At 41.3% G+C, this 23,346-nt stretch overlaps 1 protein-coding gene across 1 annotated transcript in view; it reads right to left on the minus strand.

The window, feature by feature from the left end:
- CNTNAP2 (contactin associated protein 2) overlaps positions 1-23,346 on the minus strand; it is a 1,664,903-nt gene that overhangs the window by 606,984 nt on the left and 1,034,573 nt on the right. The window contains exon 10 of the mRNA XM_038391157.1: positions 5,393-5,564. Coding sequence (XP_038247085.1) covers positions 5,393-5,564 — 172 coding nt within the window. The remainder of the gene's footprint in view (positions 1-5,392; positions 5,565-23,346) is intronic.

Consider the following 23,346-nt stretch of genomic DNA (forward strand, 5'->3'; position numbering starts at 1 on the left):
TCTTCTGGCAAACAGAGGCTAGGGACACCATCCCTGCCCATCCTGGCTGATGCCATTGATAGACCTATCCTCCATGAACGTATCTAGTTCCTTTTTGAACCCTCTTATAGTCTTGGCCTTCACAACTTCCTCTGGCAAAGAGTTCCACAAGTTGACTGTGCATTGTGTGAAAAAATACTTCCTTTTGTTTGTTTTAAACCTGCTGCCTATTAATTTCATTGGTGACCCCTAGTTCGTGTATTATGAGAAGGAGTAAATAACACTTCCTTATTTGCTTTCCTCACAACAATCATGATTTTATAGACCTCTATCATATTCCCCCTTAGTCATCTCTTTCCAAGTTGAAAAGTCCCAGTCTTATTAATCTCTCCTCATATTGCAATTGTTCCATATCCCTAATAATTTTAGTTGCCCTTTCCTGAACCTTTTCCAATTCCAATACATCTTTTTTATTTAGAGGTATATATATAGAGAGAGAGAGAGAATGATATTTTCTGTCTTATTATCTCTCTCTTTCTTAATGATTCCCAACATTCTGTTTGCTTTTTTGACTGCTCCTACACATTGAGTGGATGTTTTCAGAGAACTATGCACAATGAATCCAAGACTTCTTTCTTGAGTGGTAACAGCTAATTTAGACTCCATCATTTTATATGCATAGTTGGGATTGTGTTTTCCAATGTGCATTACTTTGCATTTATCAACACTGAATTTCATCTGCCATTTTGTTGCCCAGTCACTAAGTTTTTTGAGATCCTTTTGCAGCTCTTCACAGTCTACTTGGGACTTCACTATCTTGAGTAGTTTTGTATCATCTTCAAATTTTGCCACCTCACTGTTTACCCCTTTTTCCAGATCATTTATGAATATGTTCAATAGGACTGGGCTCAGTACTGACCCCTGGGGGACATCACTATTTACCTCTCTCCATTCTGAAAACTGACCATTTTTTCCTACCTTTTGTTTCCTATGTTTTACCAGTTACCAATCCATGACAGGGCCTTCCTTCTTATCCCATGACAGCGTACTTTGCTTAAGTGGCTTTTGTGAGGGACCTTGTCAAAGGCTATTTCCACTGGATCCCCCTTGTCCACATTCTTGTTGACCTCCTCAAAGAATTTTACTAAATTGGCGAGGCATGATTTCCCTTTACAAACACCCTGTTGACTTTTCCCCAACAAATTATATGCATCTATGTGTGTGACAATTTTGTTCTTTACTATAATTTCAACCAGTTTGCCCGGTACTGAAGTCAGGTTTACTAGCCTGTAATTGCCAGGATCACCTCTGGAACCCCTTTTTAAAAAGTGGCATCACATTAACTGTCCTCCAGTTTTTTGGTACAGAAGCTGATTTAAATGATGGATTGCAAGCTACAGTAAGTAGTCCTGCAATTTCACATTTGAGTTCCTTCAGAACTCTTGGGTGAATACCATCTGGTCCTGGTGACTTATTACTGTTTAGTTTATCAATTTGTTCCAAAATATCCTCTAATGACACCTCAATCTGGGACAGTTCCTCAAATTTGTCACCTAAAAAGAATTGCTGAAGTTTGGGAATCTCCCTCTCATCCTCAGACGTGAAGATTGCTGCAAAGAATTAATTTAGTTCTGTGCAATGGCCTTATCATCCTTGAGTGTTCCAGCATCTCGATCATCCAGTGGCTCTACTGTTTGGTTAGCAGGCTTCCTGCTTCTGATGTATTTTAAAAAATTGTTCCTATTACTTTTTGAGTGTTTGACTAGTTGTTCAATTCTTTTTTGTCCTTCCTAATTATTATTTTACACTCCTTTCTATTTTCCTCACTTGGATTTAACTTCCACTTTTTAAAGGATGCCTTTTTGTCTCTCACCGCTTCTCTTACTTTGTTGTTTAGCCAAGGTAGCACTTTTTTGGTTCTCTGACTATGTTTTTTAATTTGGGTATACATTTAAGTTGAGCCTCTATTATGGTGTCTTTAAAAAGTTTCCATGCAACTTGCAGGGATTTTACTTTTGGCACTATACCTTTCAATTTCTGTGCAACTGATTTCCTCATGTTCGTGTAATCCCCCTTTTTGAAATTAAATGCTATAGTGTTGGACTGCTGTGGTGTTTTCCCCACTACAGAGATGTTAAATTTAATTATATTATGGTCATTATTACGAAGTGGTCAAGCTATAATCACTTCTTGGACCAGATCCTGTGCTCCAATTAGGACTAAATCAAGAATTGCCTCTCCTCTTGTGGGTTCCAGGACTAGCTGCTTTAAGAAGCAGTCACTTAAAGGGTCTCTGCACCCCTTCCTGAGGTGACATGTACCCATGTAGTCAACTGACATGTAGTCAATAGGGGGATAGTTGAAATCTCCCATTATTATTGAGTTTTTTATTTTTATAGCCCCTCTAGTCTCCCTGAGTATTTCACAGTCTCTTTCACCACCCTGGTCAGGTGGTTGGTAATGTATCCCTGTACACATGAAGCCTTACATCTTATTTTGCAAAAGTTCATTTGACTCCCTTTCCCCCAATGTTTTTCTATTACTGAATTATTTTTCTTTCCTCCAGTTTACAGTGTAAAGGCCTGATTTCACAATCATTTCATCCCAGTGTAATTCCACTGATTTCAGAGGAGTTATTTATTTACACTGGAAATGAAATCACCATCGATCTATAAACCAGTGTGTAGAAGCACCAGTTTGGGACAAAAAACAAAAATAAAAACACCCCCCACCATCCAAAAGTCTCAGCTACAGATCTCTTCACATCCTTTTCTTCAGGGGTTAGATTTATTTCCAAAAATCACACACATTATTTCCTTTTCTTTTTCAGAGTATCTGCTGTCACTTTGAAATTCTGTTAGAATACTACTGAAAGAGAAATGGACAAAGCATTTATTTCCTGGAAGCTGTGTAAAATTGTAAAAGCCAAATTATATAAGCACCCCCAGTTTCACAGCAGACTAACAATTAGCAGGGTGAATTGATTTAAATCAGAGCAATTTAAGTTGCTGATTTTAATCATGATTTAAATCAGCAGGAAACCTTGATTTAAATAATTGATCGTATTCATGTTTTGCACCTGTACTTTTTAGTTATTTTCTTTAAAAAAAGGTTGGTTTTCATTGATTAGTAACCATTGAATCATGTTGGTTTGCAACCAAATATAGGCTGCACACTAAATTTGGTGAGGTTTTTTTTTGCTAAGCTAGAGGATACACTGTATCTAAGCAATTCTACAGATAAGCTTACTTTTATTCACATTTTTCATGTGCATCATTCCCCATTTTGTAACATACTTATTTACTATATTTTTTTTTTACCTGTGATTTGTGCTAAGCTCTGTTTGGATGGGGATTCAAATTCAATTGAAAATGCATAAAACAGTATTTTATTTTTATCTTAAATGTGCTAGATACATAAAACAGTTTATTCATGTTTTAAATTTAAAATTCACTGATTAATTAAACAAATGAAGCATTATCTGAAGTAAATTAATTGAGCCGATTATTTCTGGTTACCATGTCTTAAGATTTTCTATCTAGAAGATCTCATCCTCTCACACCTTGTTTTTATTCATATTCACTGGAGGAGAAAAACAAGCTTTTCTACTTCTTCAGCTCCCAATCTGTTTCTTAACTTTGAATGAACTAGTCATTGAACTGAACTAGTTGAATAAAATGAAATTAAGATATTCTCTCTTCATCTGCAGCAGAGACTACTGTTGTTAAAAGCTGGCTTAGCACTTCCACAGACTCTGATTCTAGATGCTTAACCAGAGACTGCCACAACATCAGTGGTTTGGCTTTCTTTAAAACTTGGCAACAAACATTTACTAATAATTTTTGTATTTTATGTAAATGATTTTAATGGATTATAATTGGTTTAGGGCTTAACATATATTGTCAATTTCAAATCATTTTTAAAAGATAAACCTTTATTTAATTTAAATGAAAAAAATCTGTTTTTAATTTTTTCTTTTTGTAGAGAAAATTATCGTTTTTTATCCACCCTGGCAACTAAGCTAAATACATGCAGAAAGTCACATGCATTTCCATTAGGGGCCAACATAGCTGTGTTATGCTGGGCATTGCTCCCTTTCCTTATTTCACTAGGAAACAGGAAGAAGGGAAATGTTTTTAAGCAGATAGCAATAAAAATGAACATACATAAGTGCATAAAAGACCTGGGTTCAGAGTAAGCATCTCCCTTAATTATAAACTTACTTTGTGCCAAAACCCACGTTATTCTAGCTTTTGTATTTATTACTTGCACGTGTGTGGGGATGTGCACCATTATCTTCCTCTGAGGAACTAAGTGCTCTCAGGAAAGCTTCATATTACAGCCAGGTTCCAAGAGACTGCTAATCCACAGCATACTGGATCTCAAGATTCAATTCATTCACCTTGGGAATAAAATTGCTTGTTTCTCTAAGGTGCCTGCACACTGATTTAGTCCCTTTAAATCATCTGTATTTTTCCTCTTGTGGCCTGACACTAACTGATTCTTTTATTCCGTTTAGGAAACAGAAGTAAATCTTTATAGACTGTTCAAATGTACACTTTTCCAGTGCAATGAACTGCAATGTGCCCAATAGTTTGTTTACTCAAGAAGTAGAATTCCACAGGTATCCACTATTTATTTTTCATTTTCTAAAAAATGGTCCTACCTAAATCTCTACACACTTGTACAAATTTACCACATCACATTAAAATCTATTACAACCAATGACCACATCAAAACTCTGCTAAAAATTCTACAGTCCCCAACTCAAACCATCCCTCAGGAAAAGCTTGGAGAAATAAGTAAGGTGTGCAATACCTGAAGGTTAACACATTTTGGCTCTTTTGGATTAACGGAGATCTTTATTTCTCTTTTTAATTTAGTAAAATTTGGATTTATATTATAATCACCCAGTGGCAAGCCAGAACAACAAAAACTATGTTATAAAAGAGATAACATCCACTCCTCAGACTTCCCTCAAAACTTCACAAACAACTCCACTCCACTACAGTATGAAGTCCTACAAAATGGAGTCTCCTCACAGCTTCACAAATAACTCTGCTGCCAGCAGGATTCTGAGTGCAATCTCCTTGGGACATCTATATTTCTCAGATACCTCACAGTAGTTAGAATAGGATTTTAAAAGTTTGACTCAAAACCAAGACAACTTCCACAAATTTTTCTCTAAAACAGTTAAGTGTTCGAATAAACCAGAATCACACTGATATTACCTTCTCCAGCTACATCTCTAATAGTAATAACCTATCCAAGCAGATAATAAGGGCCACATAGAGGCCCTACGAACCACATGGCTTTTAGGAAAAGAGAGCCCCCCCCCCCAATCATTGTGTGCTTTCAGAATCTGCAGTTCTAAACTCTCCTGGTTGTTGTCAATGGTTACTCCTTTACTTACCTGTCAATAATGGCACACATATCAATGCTGACATTGGCAAAGCTTCCTAGTTTGCCTTGCTCCACTGCATGCAAATCCACCAGTTGATCATCCACGTGAATAAACTGCATGCATCCTTGGAATGAGAGCTGGAGCAGGGAACGATCGGAGTCATTTGTTCGTGTAAGGAACCCTTTGGAGCAGAGAAAGCAAGAGCATTGTTAATTTCAGTGGAGGTCACTCACTACTAAAACTCAAAGCTACACTTTTCCTATTACCAAAGGCAGTGTCCTGGCTGTTTGGAAAGAAAGACAAAATGCAAAGGATATAGTTTAATTAAGTTGCAACTCTATTAACTCATCTGGGAATTGTCCAGTAATAACTAGTACAGTGAAGGTCATGATTCCTTCCCTAATTGTTTCCATTTGGAGGGCTGCCTTTAGCCTTAGACAGCTGGTCCCCAGCCTGTTGCTGGGACCCAGCCACCCCCTACTGCTCTGAGGGTTAAAGTGCTGGGGTAAGAGGATTTTATCTTCTCTGTACCAAATATAGGAACCCTAACCCTATTCCCCAGTTTCTTCAGGGGATGCCTTCCTCCTAAGTCCACTTCCAGCTCTGATTTCTTAGGGAACCCGACCCCCTATGGAATGAGTACCTGCACTAGACACATCACCTGCAAAAAGTGTCATATCTTGAACCACGGTACTGCCTGTCCGACCTAACCAGGGCCCTGAGCAGCTCTGAAACCCATCCCAATCTGGCCAATCTGGCAGTAAAGCAAATAAAGGTCTTCCTAATCCCCAAAAATTGACTAGTGCAATGCCAACAGCAGCTCCAAACCCTAAATTTTATGCTAATAACAATGAGAATGCAGGTGTGAGAGGGGGTGCAAACTGGAGGGTCAAGGTTTATATACACTCGTCCAGGTGCATGGGGCCAATAGCTTACCAGAGCCTTACTGGCTCACCCACCTTGTCTGTTCCTGACTATCTCCCTTCTCTGAACCCCACAGGGCAAAGACACTAAAAGGGCCACTCCCCGCCCTGCAACAATCCACACAAAACCTTTGAGGTTGCAATGTGAAAGTAGTTCCTTTTTTCATCAAAGTTGAGCCTACTTGACAGCCTGTGAAACAGCAAAAATATATTTTTACAGGGAAAATTATTCCTTTGGGTGTAACAAGAGGATGTGGAGGAAGCAACTGCTCATGACTGCAGTTGTATTTTATTTCATGGGGGAAAAAGGCAATTATTACAGGGCAACTTCCTATTTCTGAAACGCACATTTTAACAGCCAGGATCAACCAAACAATACATGATGAAGGCATTAGAAATTATTCTATACATTCTTGAAGAAATAAAGACCCACATATTCAGCTGATGTAAATCAGTGTCATTCCGTTTACTTCAGAGGAGCTATGCTTATTTACACCAGCTGAGGATTTGGCCCCCTGTGGTTTCTTTCTCCTTTTCCCCCCCAATACTACTTGATGACAGCCTCAGAAAACCCAAGAACAGTCCAGATTAGTCCAATCAAGTTGCCATCCTCACCTCTCTGTTCCCTCTCTTCCTCCCTATCCATGTACAGAAATGAAACACTGGTAGAAAGTTTCAATTCTATGTTTTCCACTTAAGATATTTTACATGCCAAATGGTCAATTTTCAACTTTTTCATTAAACCCAAAATAGCTGTGAAAATTACACAGTTCTAGTTATGTTCTCCTATTGATCAAAGAACATTGCATATATAAACTCTTGGAGGCGTGAGGGTGGTGGCTACTATGGATTGAATTCTTGTCAGATTTCCTTGTTCATAGTACAAGCTCATATCTGTTCCTCTCTAAAAAGTATTATGTGTATGCCATATCAGAGATATACAGTAATATGATGAAGCCTTGAAAGATACCCAGAGATCAACACACTAAATATTTGATCATTTTACCCCTTCACCTAGTTCTGTTCTTAAAAAGTGGAAAAAACCAACCACCACCGTTTTTTTCTCTGCAGAAGGAGCTATAGAATAAGGATGATTGCTTTGTATTTATGTAGCACTTTCTATCAGGGATCTCAAACCACGATAGATAACTCATCAAATCTCAAACATCCAAATGTCATTACTATAATTAACCTTATTTTACAGATGGCAATAACACAAGACAGATAAAATAAGAGAGTGTTCCAATGCTGCATTGCAAAACAGTGGCAGAGGTGGAAATAGAATCTTGAATTATTCATTTCTAGGCTCAAACTCCCATAGCTCAACCTTGTTTCTTCTCCTTAATATATCTGTGTAATTGGGGATGTGTTGTCCATTTTGGTCTTTATTTTGTTCATGGTCAAAATGAAGATTAAAAATAGTTGTGCTGAATAAGAGAGAGAAGTGTTGTGTACAACCCTGGTCTGCTTACAATGTTCAGATACTGCTCCAACGGGAACCAATGATAAAATTTCAAACACCTAAAATGATTGGACTAATTCCTATGATGCATCATAGAATCTAGAGATGGAAAAAGGTAAGTCATCCTGTCTATCCTTTGGCCATTCAAGCTTGATACCTGATACTTTCTCCAGCTGGGTTTGAAATGGTGGTTGATGTTAAGGAAAACCTTTGGGCTGTTTCATTCCATTTCCCTATTTGTTAATACCATTAAACTATCAGGAAGATTGGTATCACTTCTCCTCAGCAAGGACCCAAAACCTGCCATGGCAGAGCATGTGGCTGTTTAGATTTGAGGTGCACTGGAGGGGAAGCTTGTGCGCACAGCATCCAGTGCTAAAAGAGGAGGATCTATTTTTGACAGAAATGAAAATATCACCATATCTGCCTATCCCATAATCAATTTTGCCCCTCCATGACTTCTTCCTCATCCAGTGTCCCCGCCCCCGCCCCGCCTCTGGTCTTTCTTCAGCTCCAGTTGTTTTTCATCCCCCTTTCCAGTCTGGGTGTTGCAAAGCAGGAGAGAAGTAGAGGAGCCAATGGTCATAGGAGGGGAGGAGGAGGAAAAGTTGCCTTGAGCTGCTGGGCTCCTTCTGCTCCCTTATCTCTCCTCTCCTTATGTGAAAGGGAGGGCAAGCAGGGATGGGGAGCAGAACTCAGCAGCTCCCAATGCCTTCTCTGCCCTAAGAGGAAGGGAAGTGAGGAGGGGGAGCCAATCACAGGGACCTTTCCCCCCATGCAACACTAAAATGTGGCCCCTCAGCAACCTTGGTGGAGTTGTAGAATTTTCTGGGTGTTCAACCCCTTTCTCCAGGCGCACTTTATCCCTGGCTACCTCTGGCTCACACCAGTGATATTACTTCTCTGCTTTGAATACTAAATTAACCCAAGGTTAATAATAAAAAAGAAACTCTGCCCTTACCTGAATTAATGCAAGCCCAGTGAAGTCAGTGATGTTTTGTGGTACAAAGGAAAGAATTTAGCCAAAAGAAGAATGATCACAGGATGGATATTCAAGTACTGATAAAAATAGCAAGTCAAATTCTTCAGCCCATAGTCAATCTTTATTCAGGCAACGCCCCATTGACATCATTAGGAGTTTCACCTCAGTAAAGACTGAATGATGACTGCATAATTAGGCCCAGCAATCTACTACAGCAGATAATGTATTATTCCAGAATCATTCAGGGATGTTTTCAGGAAGGAAATGCATCATTTTAAAACAAACATTCTCAGAAAATAAATAACCTGTACCCAATATTGCCCGTCCAACAGAAAGTGCAGAACTTAGTGCAATGCAAAAACAGTATCCCTACCACCATAGCTACATAAACTTGTACCAAAACCAGCTGTTCTCCAACTGCTCTATATATGAGTGGGTGGGCATGTAATTTTCAGACAGCAGGCAGGGAGTCATAATTGCCAAACCCCCAACAGACCTCACTTCCTGGCTACATATTGACCAATCTAATGCACAACAGAATAGGAACAAAGGTGATTCAAGTTATACACCTCACAGAAACCCAAACAGTAAGAAGGAATTAGTGTGGACACTAGGAAGCAAGGAAGACTGCAGCTGCATCCTCTTACACTCTTATAAAAGGCTTGAACCTCCTAAGAGAATCAATTAGATAGGAATAAATATTCTACTACAGATTAAGGAAGAAAAAATTGACCAGGACAACTAACTGGCTTTGTAAACCTGTTGAGGAATGTGTCTTCTTGTCTAGGAGGAAGAACATCTGGGACAGGCCAGAGGGATTGGCTAACAGAGACCAGCCTAGGAACTGAAACTTTCTGCAGCTGTAAGTAGTTATTTATTATAAATTTTGTTGATGTGTACTGATTCAAAGATGATGACTCTTCTTCTTAAAGAAATCGTGCTGACGAGGTAAGAAGGCAGCTTGCTGGAAATTCCCTAGCCACCTATATCCTCCCGAGGAGATCCTGGCACCATAAATCCCGGCTGATTGTATCCTAATATCATCTTCCAGGTAATATTCACTCAGCTCATGACACATCTCAGCTTCCACAATGATATATCACCTGCAATCAATTCTTCAGACATTCATGTACTGCAGCTCCACTGAGAACCAAAACCAGTTACCCACACGGACAAAATACAAGTATGTGTCTCAGACAGGTTACAAAACCACAAAGAGAATCTCAGTCAATCTTATCCAAAAGATAAAATATGTGTATCAAGAGGAGATCTGGCCTACATCTCAAAATTGGCCTAAGAAAAAGAACTCTGTACAACACAACATAATGTTTACAGACAGTACTCAGGTCAGTCTGCATTCCAGTATCATCAGTCAAGCCTCTATCCAGAAGAGACTTGCATGGAAAGATTGCTGAAACATAAAACTTTGTTCAACAACACTAGTCTGAAGGTGAATTATTACTTTAAATTGCTAGACCTACTCACAGTTTCACGTATATAATCACGTGTGCTAGAATTTGAAAGGATGTGTAACATCTGGAAGGGGCAAGTATTATCTGAGACTCCAACATGGATGGGGTGACTGACATGAGCAGTCACACTCCCCATTTGACTTCTCAGCAAACTGTGCATTTTCATCAGATGCCAAGTAATTTTGTTCTGTATTTCTCAATGTCTTCTTAGTGGGAGGAGTGAAACATGATGTAACAACGTGAGAAGCAGACAGATTATTCTAGATTTTTCATGAAATATATTGGATTGGATCTACCACATGACTAACCAGGAATCCTGGGGTATACTGAAACAAATCCTTGAGGTAATGTCAGACATGCAATTAAGAGGAGGGGGAAAGAGGAGATTCAGGCCACCCCCTTGGCTCTTGGCTGGAATGAGAAATTTGGCCTGGCCATCCCTCTGTCAGGAGAGAGCGATGGACAGACCTAATTTGAGTGGTGTTGGATCCCGTGTCCAGGGGCGGATTTACTGCGAAACACACCATGCCCTGGCCCAGGGCCCCGCAACAATAGGGGGCCCCAGGGCCAGGCATTCAGGCAGCCTACTCCTGGGGGGGGCACAACTGTGGGGGCAGAAGCTGTGGGGGGCAGAAGGGCAGGCAGCCGGAGAGAAGAGGTGCCTTTGAAGGGGAAACTGCTTCTCTCTGGCTGCGTGGCTGCCCCCTGCTCCTCCTGAGTCCTCCGGCGCATGTTTACGCCACTTACTGCTGCCTGGGGAGCATCGGCTGGGAGCAGTCCATGGGGGTGGCTGGGGCTGGGACTGGCCATAGGAGCCAGCGCAGAGCCCACAGGTGGGGGGGGCAGCCGGGGGAGGCGAGCAGAGATGAGCAAACGGAGTCAGCAGGACGTGCCCCCGACCCACCTTCAGGTGGGTGTTCAGTACTGTTCTCATTCACCCCTGCCAGTGCAGCCCAAGAGAGCAGAATGCAGCTCATCATGCAGACAAATGTTTTAACATAAGAAACTATCTAATGTAGGAAGGACACAACAAAAGTAATTGATTCCAGGCTTGGCAGTGCAGAAGAAGGGCTGCTGGCCCCACAGCCTGACCTACTTGGAGTTTCTCCAGACCAGCGAACAGAGTGAATCCTTCCTACAACTAAACTGATTGTCTTAGGGCTTGTCTACACTGGCACTTTACAGGCCTGCAACTTTCTCGTTCAGAGGTGTGAAAAAACACCCCCCACCGAGCACAGCAAGTTTTAGCACTGTAAGGCACCAATGTAGACAGTGCACCAGCACTGGAAGCCGCTGGAACCCCTCGTGGAGGTGGGTTTTTTAAGAGTGCTGGGAGAGCTCTCTCCCAGCACTCTGCCGCAACTACACAAGCTGTGGTTTCGCTAGATACAATCAAAAGTGCCTCTTTACAAAATATTACTTATGATGACTTAATTGATGATTTTGTAAAGAAAAAGTGTAGAAAAAAAGCTCTGAATAAATATCTTTTTTCAAATTGCATAAGTTTCTTCAGAGGAAGGTAACATTTTTCTATTCATGCATCATCTATACTTTTTTTTTTATACACATTTTTCACATTAGCGTAATGCAAATACAAGCTTTCCATCTAGACCAGAAGTTCTCAAACTTTGGTCCGAGAACTCCATTCAGGTGGACCGAAGAAAGGTTATGATTTTTTTTTTTATAAAGCGCTCTTATCCAAAGCACTTTACAATAGTTAGCTAATGGTACAAACAGCATCTGGAAAGATCATTAAGTGGTCCGCTGAGACTTTTAGTGCTTTTAAAGAGGTCTGTGAAAAAAAATTAGACTACAAAAACAATCAAGGTACCTCACTTTGTTTTAATTTACTTCCTATTACTTATAATATAGGAGGAGGAGGAGGAAAAAAAAATGAAACATGGGGCAAGGGGGAGATAAAAGAGAACGTCCTTTTTCTTGGCTGGGTCCTGGGGGTGGGGGTGGAATGAATCTGAGCACAGGGCCCCACTAACTCTAAATCCACCACTGCCCATGTGCCTGCTTGCACTTTCCCCACACCTTTACAGTCCTTCTGGTTCCGATGAGCACTGGGCATCCCTAGCCCCTCCAGAGAGAGGCAGAGGAAAGGGTAATTGGGTACCCCCAGAAAAGTAGGAGAACTGGATCCAGACTTTTGGTGCTTCCTTGAGATGTGGAGAGGCAAGAGGAGCATGGAGTCTGGGGTTCCCAGAATTGCCTGGACCCTGATGGGAATGGTGCTTTTCAGACCAACTGCCTTTCTGGGTAAAAGCTCAGGGCTCAGCGTGTGATGGGGAGATTGTAGGGCTGGCTGCAGTGGGGAGAGCTTGGAGCTGGGTGCAGAGCTGGGTCTGGGGCAGCAGGAGGGAAGCGTGCCTAGAGCTGGGTCCAGCGGGGAGAGCATAGGGCCTAGCGCTAAGGGCCATGGGATGGGGAGTGGGTGGGGCTTTAACAGGGGCAGAGTGAGTTCTGGTTGTGCACCTGGGTAGTATCTGCTTGATATCTTTGATTGCTAATTGTTGTTTTGTATTTTCTTTTAATTACCAGCATAATTATTAATTATATTTGTCTATGCACAGAAAGGGGCTATAGCTTCAGGTTCAGTAAACAATTTACCAAAGGTTAAGGTAGATTCTCTCCATCATTGCCCATTTTTAATTAAGATTGGATTTTTTTCCCCCAACAGATATTCTCTAGTTTAAACAGAAATTATTTCAGAAAAGCTTTATGGCCTGTGTTATACAGAAGGTCAGACTATGTGATTACAATGGTCCCTTCTGCCCTTAGACTATGAAAAACCTAAATAAATCCTAATATTTCAGTGGTGTTTATCTTGCACCTGCAGCTGCCATTTTTGATACTGAAATAGCATTCTATCAGTCTTCTCAGTGCATTTTCACCCAATAGAATTTGTGGGGAAAAGAGTCAGGAGATCAGATCCCACAATAATAAATACAGCCCACAAGAAAGCAAATCACAAGACTCTCTAGCAGAGATTAGTTAAAGTTTGCAAAGTTCTTCAAAGATGAAAAGGCTAAATATTACTATTATTATTCTAATAATCAGGAAAAAATGTACCAGAGGGAGCAGGACAAATATATATAATATAATGAAGTTTCTTCTGCTGCTCCTGTAAGGATCTCTCTGGAGCTGCAAATTTTTTTTTCTCTGTAGATTGGATCAATTTCTGCTCCAATGTTCAAAAGTATGACAAAGCCTCATTTATTCATTTCTGCCAGAGGAAAAGTGGTGAAATATTTCTGTCAAATGTACTGTCGCATCTTTAAAGATGGACTGTAAAGGAAAGTAAGGACTATAGCTGGGATACAATAGTATCAAAACTACAGGCATTTTAACCTATGTGTACTTGACAAATTGCAACCAAAGCAATTAGATTCTGACCAATCCAACTTCAACTGCAAAGGTCATTCATCACATCTCCTTTGACTCAAAAGAGCCACCTCCATTCCATGGTGGATGATAAAAATCCTATACATATTTCTGTAGTGCCAATATTTGTGAGGGGCTTTATGTTAATCTATAAGTAATAATCTAAACATACACTTTGTTTCATAGTTTGATATTGTCTAGATTCCAAGATGCTCACAAATGAATTGGTGCATTTTAAATCTGTTTGGAAATTCAATAATATAAATGAACTATTAGTGGTACTTTCCATGACTTAAGATTTAATTTACTTGTTAAATAAGTGTGTCCTGTCAGGCCTTATTTTAGCAAGGATTTTGCAGGAAAGCTGGAGGCACACAAGAATCCCCAGGAATCGTATGTGGATCAGATTGTGACTGCTGGACATAGGGTTGCCAACTTTCTAATCCCACAAAACTGAACACCCTAGTCCTGTTCCTTTCCCAAGGCCATGCCCCTTGTCCAGCCCCTTCCCTGAGACCCTGCCCCCCACTCACTACATTCCCCCTCCCTCGGTGACTCGCTCTCTCCCACCCTCATTCACTTTCACTGGGTTAAGTAGGGATCTGGGATGTGGGAGGGGGTGAGGGTTCTGGGGGTGCAGGCTCTGGATGGGGCCAGAAATGAGGGGTTCATGCTGCAGAAAGGGGCTCCAGGCTGGGGCAAAGGTGCAGGAGGGGGTGAGGACTCTTGCTGAGGGGTGCGGGCGCTGGGGTGGGACTGGGGATGGGGGGTTCAGGGTATGGGAGAGGGCTCTGGGCTGGGGTGGGGGTTGGGTGTGGGGGGGTAAGGGCTCCATATGGGGGTGCAAGCTCTGGGGTGGGGCCAGGGATGAGGGTTTTGGGGTGCAGGAGGGGGCTCTGGGTTTTGTGGGGGCTGAGGGCTGGGGCAGGGAGTTGGGACTCCAGCGGCTCCCGGTCAGCGGCGCAGAAGGGAGGGCTAAGGCAGGCTCCTAGGTCCTGCTCCTAGGAAGATGCGTGACAGGCAGCTTTGTGTGCTCTTCTCTCGCTCACAGGCACCACCCCCGCAGTTCCCATTGGCAGCAGTTCCCAGTGCTCAGGGTAGGGGCAGCATGCAGAGCCTCGTGCCCCACCACCTAGGAGCCAGACCTCATGGCCGCTTATGGGGTACAGCATGGTCCGTGGTGCCAGGACAGATAGGGACTAGCCTGCCTGAGTTCCGCAGCACTGCCGATTGGACTTTTAACGGCCTGGTCGGCAGTGCTGACCAGAGTCGCCAGCGTCCCTTTCCAACTGGGTGTTTCAGTTGAAAACCGGGCACTTGGTTGCCCTAGCTGGACATGACAGCTGTGTACAGGTCTGTGTGGGACTTATGGGAGAGCAGCAATGGCTGGGCAACACGCCAGTACAGAGAGGCCCCCAGTGAGAGATACTCACTGAGCCGGAATTGGAAACCTACAGTCTCCTAGTTTCTTGAATAGAGACTGGACTGGAAAGGGCACCCCAGGCTTTAGGCCTGAAGAGCCCTGACTCTTGATTGGACTGCCCAAGGGTCCAAACATTCACCGCTCTTGCTCTCTTGAACTGTAGCTATTTAAGCTTCTATACCTAGGGTATTTGCAATCTTTCCCTTTCCTGCCAGTCCTAGTAAAATACCCTTCTACTTAGCCATGTGTCTGAGTGGTTACTGGGACCCACCAGGGCTAGCGCCTACAAGGCCTTGCTGCTGAAGCACCTACGGTGCTTGCCTGCAAGTCGTGGTACACTTGGCATGCTGCTGGCACCACATGGCTAAAACCCTAACATTTACTTCAGCATGAAGCCTAGCTGGTTTTCATTTTGTTTTGACACAGACTAAGCCTGATACTGCACGCCTTGCTCAAGCTCAATTCTCATTAAAGTGAGAGGGAGTTTTGCCTGATTAAGAAGCACAGTATTAGTCCATCACAGTTCTCTGATCTGGAGAGTAGATACAAGAATGAGAATCACCACAATTCTTGACTAATTTAAGTTAATCTAATTCTCCACTGCAATTCTTCTTGCATTAGATATAATGGAAGATGCAACAGTAGAAAGCCAAGTTATTAAATTGCGGAATTTTTGTACATTACAGATTCTGCCTAACACATTCATTCAGCCCACAGGCTTTTTATTGTATAAGAACCCAGAATAAATAGTGATCATATTTTCAAAATGGTTGTTTCTCGCCCCTTTCTCAAATGTGAATATGTGTCCTGCAAAAGACAACTTTGTTCAGAGTGGCAGCAACAGCAGAGAACATACTATCATAACTCACTATCTTTAAGACCTGCAGTGTGTGGGGAAAGACAAGATGGTCCATCGTTGGCAGTAAGTTTGCTTCCTAAATTGCTGCTTTTGTATGAGCTTATTTACTATTAGTAAGTGCTGCAACCACTCCGAAGTTCTGGCTTTGATATCATTAAGGCAAGTTTGTTTAAAGGTAAAATAATGCAAGCTTGAGTAGGGTGGCTTATTAAGGGATCTATTGGACCAATTCACCCTTAGTGTAAACTCCAGTTTTCAGAGTAGCAGCCGTGTTAGTCTGTATTCGCAAATGTTGGTGTAGAGGGCTTCTACATCCATAGTGGCTAGGATGGTGTTTTTAGGAAGAGTACTTGTGGCACCTTAGAGACTAACAAATTTATTAGAGCATAAGCTTTCGTGAGCTACAGCTCGCTTCATTGGATGCATTTAGTGGAAAAAACAGAGGGGAGATTGATATACACACACAGAGAACATGAAACAATGGGTTTATCATACACACTGTAAGGAGAGTGATCACTTAAGATAAGCCATCACCAGCAGCGGGGGGGGGGAAGGAGGAAAACCTTTCATGTTGACAAGCAAGGTAGGCTATTTCCAGAACAGTGGGGGGTGAGGTGAGGGGGGAGAAATGTCTCCTTACAGTGTGTATGATAAACCCATTGTTTCATGTTCTCTGTGTGCGTATCTCAATCTCCCCTCTGTTTTTTCCACCAAATGCATCCGATGAAGTGAGCTGAAGCTCACGAAAGCTTATGCTCTAATAAATTTGTTAGTCTCTAAGGTGCCACAAGTACTCTTCCTAAAAACACCATCCTAGCCACTATGGATGTAGAAGCCCTCTACACCAACATTTGCAAATACAGACTAACACGGCTGCTACTCTGAAACCTGTCATTATGCAAGGCACTGAATTTAGCCGTATAGAGTGGAAATCTGTCAACTTCATGAAAAACCTCATACAGATACAGACAGACATCATCTTCCTCTCCAAATGCAAACAGATGGACATCATACCGAAAGGACTGAAGGTAAAAAATCCATTACAATCTACATACCACACAGACTATGCTGACAGCTTGTGCCACACGCTCTCAAAGAAACTGCGGAACCACCTGATCAACATCCTCTACAGCAAACAGGGAAAGATTAAGAATGAGCTCTCAAAACTGGATACTCTCATAAAGAACTAACCTTCCACACAAACTTCCTCATGGCTGGACTTTACAAAAACTAGACAAGCCATTTACAAAACACACTTTGCTTCTCTACAAAAGAAAAAGGACACTAAGCTATCTAAACTACTACATGCCACAAGGGGCCACAACAGTGGTTCCCGTAACCCACCCAGCAATATTGTTAATCTATCCAACTATACTCTTAGCCCAGCAGAAGAATCTGTCCTATCTTGGGGCCTCTCCTTTTGCCCCTCCACCCCCACAAACATGATACAGTTCTGTGGTGACCTAGAATCCTATTTTCGACGTCTCCGACTCAAGGAATATTTCCAACACACCTCTGACCAACATAGTAACCCACAGAGACCTTCCTACCAACACTACAAAAAGAAGGATTCTGTGGACTCATCCTGAAGGTGGACTCATCCTGAAGGTCAAAACAGCAGCCTGGACTTCTACATAGAGTGCTTCCGCCGACGTGCACGAGCTGAAATTGTGGAAAAGCAGCATTGCTTGCCCCATAACCTCAGCCATGCAGAACACAATGCCATCCACAGTCTCAGAAACAACTCTGACATCATAATCAAAAAGGCTGACAAAGGAGGTGCTGTCGTCATCATGAATAGGTTGGAGTATGAACAAGAGGCTACTAGGCAGCTCTCCAACACCACTTTCTACAAGCCATTACCCTCTGATCCCACTGAGAGTTACCAAAAGAAACTACAGCATTTGCTCAAGAAACTCCCTGAAAAAGCACAAGAACAAATCCACACAGACACACCCCTAGAACCCCAACCTGGGGTATTCTATCTGCTACCCAAGATCCATAAACATGGAAATCCTGGACGCCCCATCATCTCAGGCATTGGCACCTTGACAGCAGGATTGTCTGGCTATGTAGACTCCCTCCTCAGGCCCTACGATACTAGCACGCCCAGCTATCTTCGAGACACCACTGACTTCCTGAGGGAACTACAGTCCCCGATAATGTCACGGCTAATCTGGTGGCTGAACTTTGTGACTTTGTACAAAGAAAATAACAGAACGCCACTAGGCATCACCTTCAGCCCCCAACTAAAACCTCTCCAATGCATCATCAAGGATCTACAACCTATCCTGAAGGACGACCCATCACTCTCACAGATCTTGGGAGACAGGCCAGTCCTTGCTTACAGACAGCCCCCCAATCTGAAGCAAATACTCACCAGTAACCACACACCACACAACAGAACCACTAACCCAGGAACCTATCCTTGCAACAAAGCCCGTTGCCAACTCTGTCCACATATCTATTCAGGGGATACCATCATAGGGCCTAGTCGCGTCGGCCGCACTATCGGAGGCTCGTTCACCTACGCATCTACCAGTGTGATGTATGCCATCGTGTGCCGGCGATGCCCCTCTGCCATGTACATTGGTCAGGCTGGACAGTCTCTGCGTAGGGGAATGGATGGACACAAATCAGACATCAAGAATTGTAACATTCAAAAACCAGTTGGAGAACACTTCAATCTCTCTGGTCACTTGATTACAGACCTAAGAGTGGCTATCCTTCAACAAAAAGGCTTCAAAGGCAGACTCCAACGAGAGACTGCTGAGTTGGAATTGATTTGCAAACTGGATACAATTAACTTAGGCTTGAATAGAGACTGGGAATGGATGAGTCATTACACAAAGTAAAACTATTTCCCCATGTCATTTCTCCCCCCCACCCCACTCCCCACTGTTCTGGAAATAGCCTTCCTTGCTTGTCACCATGAAAGGTTTTCCTCCTCCCCCCCCCCGCTGCTGGTGATGGCTTACCTTAAGTGATCACTCTCCTTACAGTAAGAAGAAAAGGAGTACTTGTGGCACCTTAGAGACTAACAAATTTATTAGAGCATAAGCTTTCGTGAGCTACAGCTCACTTCATCGGATGCATATGCATCCGATGAAGTGAGCTGTAGCTCACGAAAGCTTATGCTCTAATAAATTTGTTAGTCTCTAAGGTGCCACAAGTACTCCTTTTCTTTTTGTGAATACAGACTAACACGGCTGCTACTCTGAAACCTCTCCTTACCAGTGTGTATGATAAACCCATTGTTTCATGTTCTCTGTGTGTGTATATCAAACTCCCCTCCGTTTTTTCCACTAAATGCATCCGATGAAGTGAGCTGTAGCTCACGAAAGCTTATGCTCTAATAAATTTGTTAGTCTCTAAGGTGCCACAAGTACTCTTCCTAAAAACACCATCCTAGCCCCTATGGATGTAGAAGCCCTCTACACCAACATTTGTAAACTCCAGTGACTTCAATGTGCTTACACCAGGGCCACATTTTCATCAACAACATTTTTTTTTATTCAATTACCACAGATAAAGGCATAGAGTGCAAATTCCTAGCATAGCCAAGCAAAACCACTGTGAACCATGATTTGCATGGGTGCAACTTATCTCTGCTCAAAACTGGGGTCAATTACAGCAGTTGAAACTGTGATTTTACTTTAAGGTGCTAAAAAGGAGCTCTCTCTAATTCCTAGTGCTCTGTTAGTTTCTCCAAGGTGCTGACTTTCCCAGTCAGCTCCCATTGCCCTCCATCAATCCTAACTCCACAGGGACCCAAACTCCCCAGTTAGGAATTCTGCAGAGTAGTCAAGGCTGAGAAATTTAGACAGGATCTCATGGAGTTTGTGGAGCTTATCTGTTGATACATGCTTCAAGAGTCTCTGCTACTTCCATAGGGTGGAATTCCTCGTCTCTGTAGTAGAATCTCAAATTTCTGGGCAGCAATGAAGAAATGTCTTTTATTCATTTAAAACTACAAGTTCTCTCTGATCCTTAGAGGGGCTCAGGTTCACAATGGGTTTCCCACCCTTCTAACCTTGTAAATTTTAAACATCTTAGATCTCTTTTCCCACTTAAGCTGAAAAACTCAACAAATTAATCATTAATGATATGCTGGATATATGTGTATTGTGAGGCAGAGTTAAGGTTGTTTGGTAAATATGCAAGGTGAATTTTAATGTCAGTATTATCCGCTGAATGTACAAACTGTAAGAATGGAAGATTTATACGAATTGTCCTAACTAGTAATTTCCATACTTTGCAATGCTTAGGTTTTTCTTGATTAATCATATTTTAAGTAGTTTATTTAAGATTATAATAATTACACAATCAACCTCAATGAGAAATTAATGATGTTTGCAAAGTGGCTAATACAATTCCTAGATACACTATCATTAAATTTATACCTAAGGTTGTGCTTGTCATTATTTAACCTTACATAACCTATATAACAAGAACACAATGATTAATTTTTTAAAAATCCCTAAGCATTACAAATTATAGAAATCATTAGCTAAAGTAAATTTGACTATTCTCTTACTTTTACAGTTTATAAATTTTGGTCAATGACAAAATTGTCATGTAAGAATTCACTTCACATATTTTACAGTCAGCCTTAACTATGACCAACAAAGCATACCTGGAACTCTTTCAACACATACATCGCTAATATATGTACTTGTTTCTAAATTTAAAAAAAAAAAAGGCAGATGAAGTCCAAGGCAGAAACAAATGAGAACAGTGATTCACGGTATCCCTTTCTCCCTGATATTCTTGAAGTGCACAGCACAGAATATGAGCAGTAATCTCAAAATTCTCACTGGGTAGTTACATATTTGCTTTTTTCATGCTGTAATACTAAAGGTAAAATATAATTCCAATTGTCTGCAGACCCATTCATGTGACCAGATTAGTACAAATTAATTAAAGTGCTGTCCAGTCTACAGTATAGTTATCCTCATCCAGACCGATCTGTGGAAATAAACTGTATACCTGAATTTCAGATGGGCACCTTTAACCCCATATTTCTCTGTGGATTGTTGCTTGTAGGTACTTTTTTTTCCCCAAACTGTGACAAAGAACAATCATTTCTAACCTGTAATTAAACAGAGTATCATGCTTCCTGAATCTAACTTCATCTATAATACATGTACTGTGCCAGAAAATCACAATCAAAGCCAGTAACCTAAAATGTTGTATGCAGGACATCACCACCACAGGTGAAACCTGTATTAACATGGACAGAGTGCTGTAAATACAGCAGTAAGAGAAGATACCTATCTGAATACATATGCTGAGTTCTTGTAAACACATTTTAGAATGCATTTGCCATAATTTCTAAAATAATTTAGAACCATTAAGAGAGTGAATGCTGCATTGCACAGGAGACGAATTTTAAGAAGGTGAAATTTTTCAAAATAATTTCTACTCCAATTTCTTCCTGTAAAGGATATCACCCCCCGCCCCCACACACAGACACACACCACCTCCACTCAACATTTTAATGTTAGAAAACACTTCCCCCTTGCTCGTATCAGACACTTAACTTTTTACCCTGCTTCTCTCTCACAACAAATGGGGGAAATAGGATCATTTGGGCAGCTTTAATTTCCTGTAATCACACTAATCATACAGGATTAAATGAAAAACAAACAATTGCAACAGATGAACACCAACTTCTAGCAGATATTTTGTTTTTCTGACACTCATGCAACCTCCACACTGTTGTAAGTCCTCTCACTGCAGGTAATGTAAGTGGACAGAAGAGAATCCAGAGCAAGTATAGTAATGTACAGAAAGAAATCGGAAATTTTAATCTTCTTTCCTAGGTACAGGAAAATTTAAAGGTTTGGGTTTTCTTTTCTTTTCGGTCAATTAAATCACACAACAACATAAGAACGGCCAACTGGTACATCTAGCCCAGAATCCTGTCTTCCGACTGTGGCCAATGCCCGGTGCCCCAGAGGGAATGAACAGAACAGATAATCATCAAGTGATCCATCCCCTGTCGCTCATTCCCAGCTTCTGGCAAACAGAAGCTAGGGACAACATCCCTGCCCATCCTGGCTAATAGCTATTGATGGACCTATCCTCCAAGACCTTCTCCCTCCCCTTCTCCTTAATAGGTGAAATTAATAAAATTATCCTGGAAAAGGAGCCAAGAGTTTGTTTATTTTTCCTGTTATTAAAGTGGTAAAAAAAAAACAAAAACAAAAAACTGTCACCAGCTTTGATTGTGGAAGTGAAGCTTATTTTAGCTCTGCTAAGAATACACCCAGGTAGATTTCTCATGCCTAGAAGGCTGCCTTTTCAAAAAAGTACAGTGACTGGGACTGCAGAGGGCTGGAATGGCAACTCAGAGGTGCACATTCTCACCTCAGCAATCCGTGGGGTTTTTTTGAACAGGGACACCCCTGTACACACACCAAAGAGTTTTCAACTGTTTTCTAGAAAAGGACAGTCACTTGAAAAGAAGGCAAAGTCTATGAAATTGGCGGGGGGGGGGGGGAGGGAGAGGGGAATAATAAGAAATAGTAATACTTTGCACTTTAGTTTTCAGTTAGCCATGTTGAAGTCAATGGGAATTTTGCTTCAACGCAGAAGTGCAGGATTGAACCTACATAGAATTTCATTGTGGTCTTTACAAACTCATTGGCAAAATTATTTTGAGATACATTGCAGTAAGTTTTATTTGCTTTATATCAGGGATGACAGCAGTTCAGTACACAGAAATTTGCTATTATAGCTTGTTTTTTTCCCCAGTAGAACCTAGAATCTTTTTCTGAAAGAAGATTAAGTTATGGTAGCCTCTTCCCCCCGCCCCCCCCTTTTTTTTTTTTTAAAAGGCATACACAAGTTCAGTGAAAATAATTCTATTGATATACTGCAGCCAAAATCCATCTCTTCTTACTGGATTACCCAATGATACGTGGTCATTCAGAGTTTTGCAAAATATTTAACTTTGTTTACATGAAGAAACTGGACTAGGAATTATTTCTAAAACCTTAGGTTTTTTTTAAATCTCCTTTGCTATGACACTGCAACATTTACATTCTTAAGTATTCTAACTGATTATAGAAATTATGGTTGAATGCATTTTAAAAGCTACACATGTGGACAGGAGCTTAATTTGGGCCTTTCAAAAGGGTTTCTTTTACCAAGGCTATACACATAGTCCTCTTTGTAGTGATGCCTCAAAGTGTAAAAATAAAGGAAAATATTACATGCTGTGTTATAATGAAAAAGAAAGTTCCTTTACCGACAGTATTTCTCCAAGAAAAAATATTACTATTACTTATAGTAATGTAATATAGATGAAAAGTGACTTGCTAAAAGGTCCAGAAATGTTTGCATTAACTTTGGATGTATGGAGGAAATGGAAATCAACTATAATGTTTAGTTTCCTAATATCCATTTTGTTCATTTTAGGCTCCCTTCTAGCCAGACATGGGGGGA

This window comes from Dermochelys coriacea, chromosome 2 (genome assembly GCF_009764565.3).
Source record: "Dermochelys coriacea isolate rDerCor1 chromosome 2, rDerCor1.pri.v4, whole genome shotgun sequence".
NCBI lineage: Eukaryota > Metazoa > Chordata > Testudines > Dermochelyidae > Dermochelys > Dermochelys coriacea.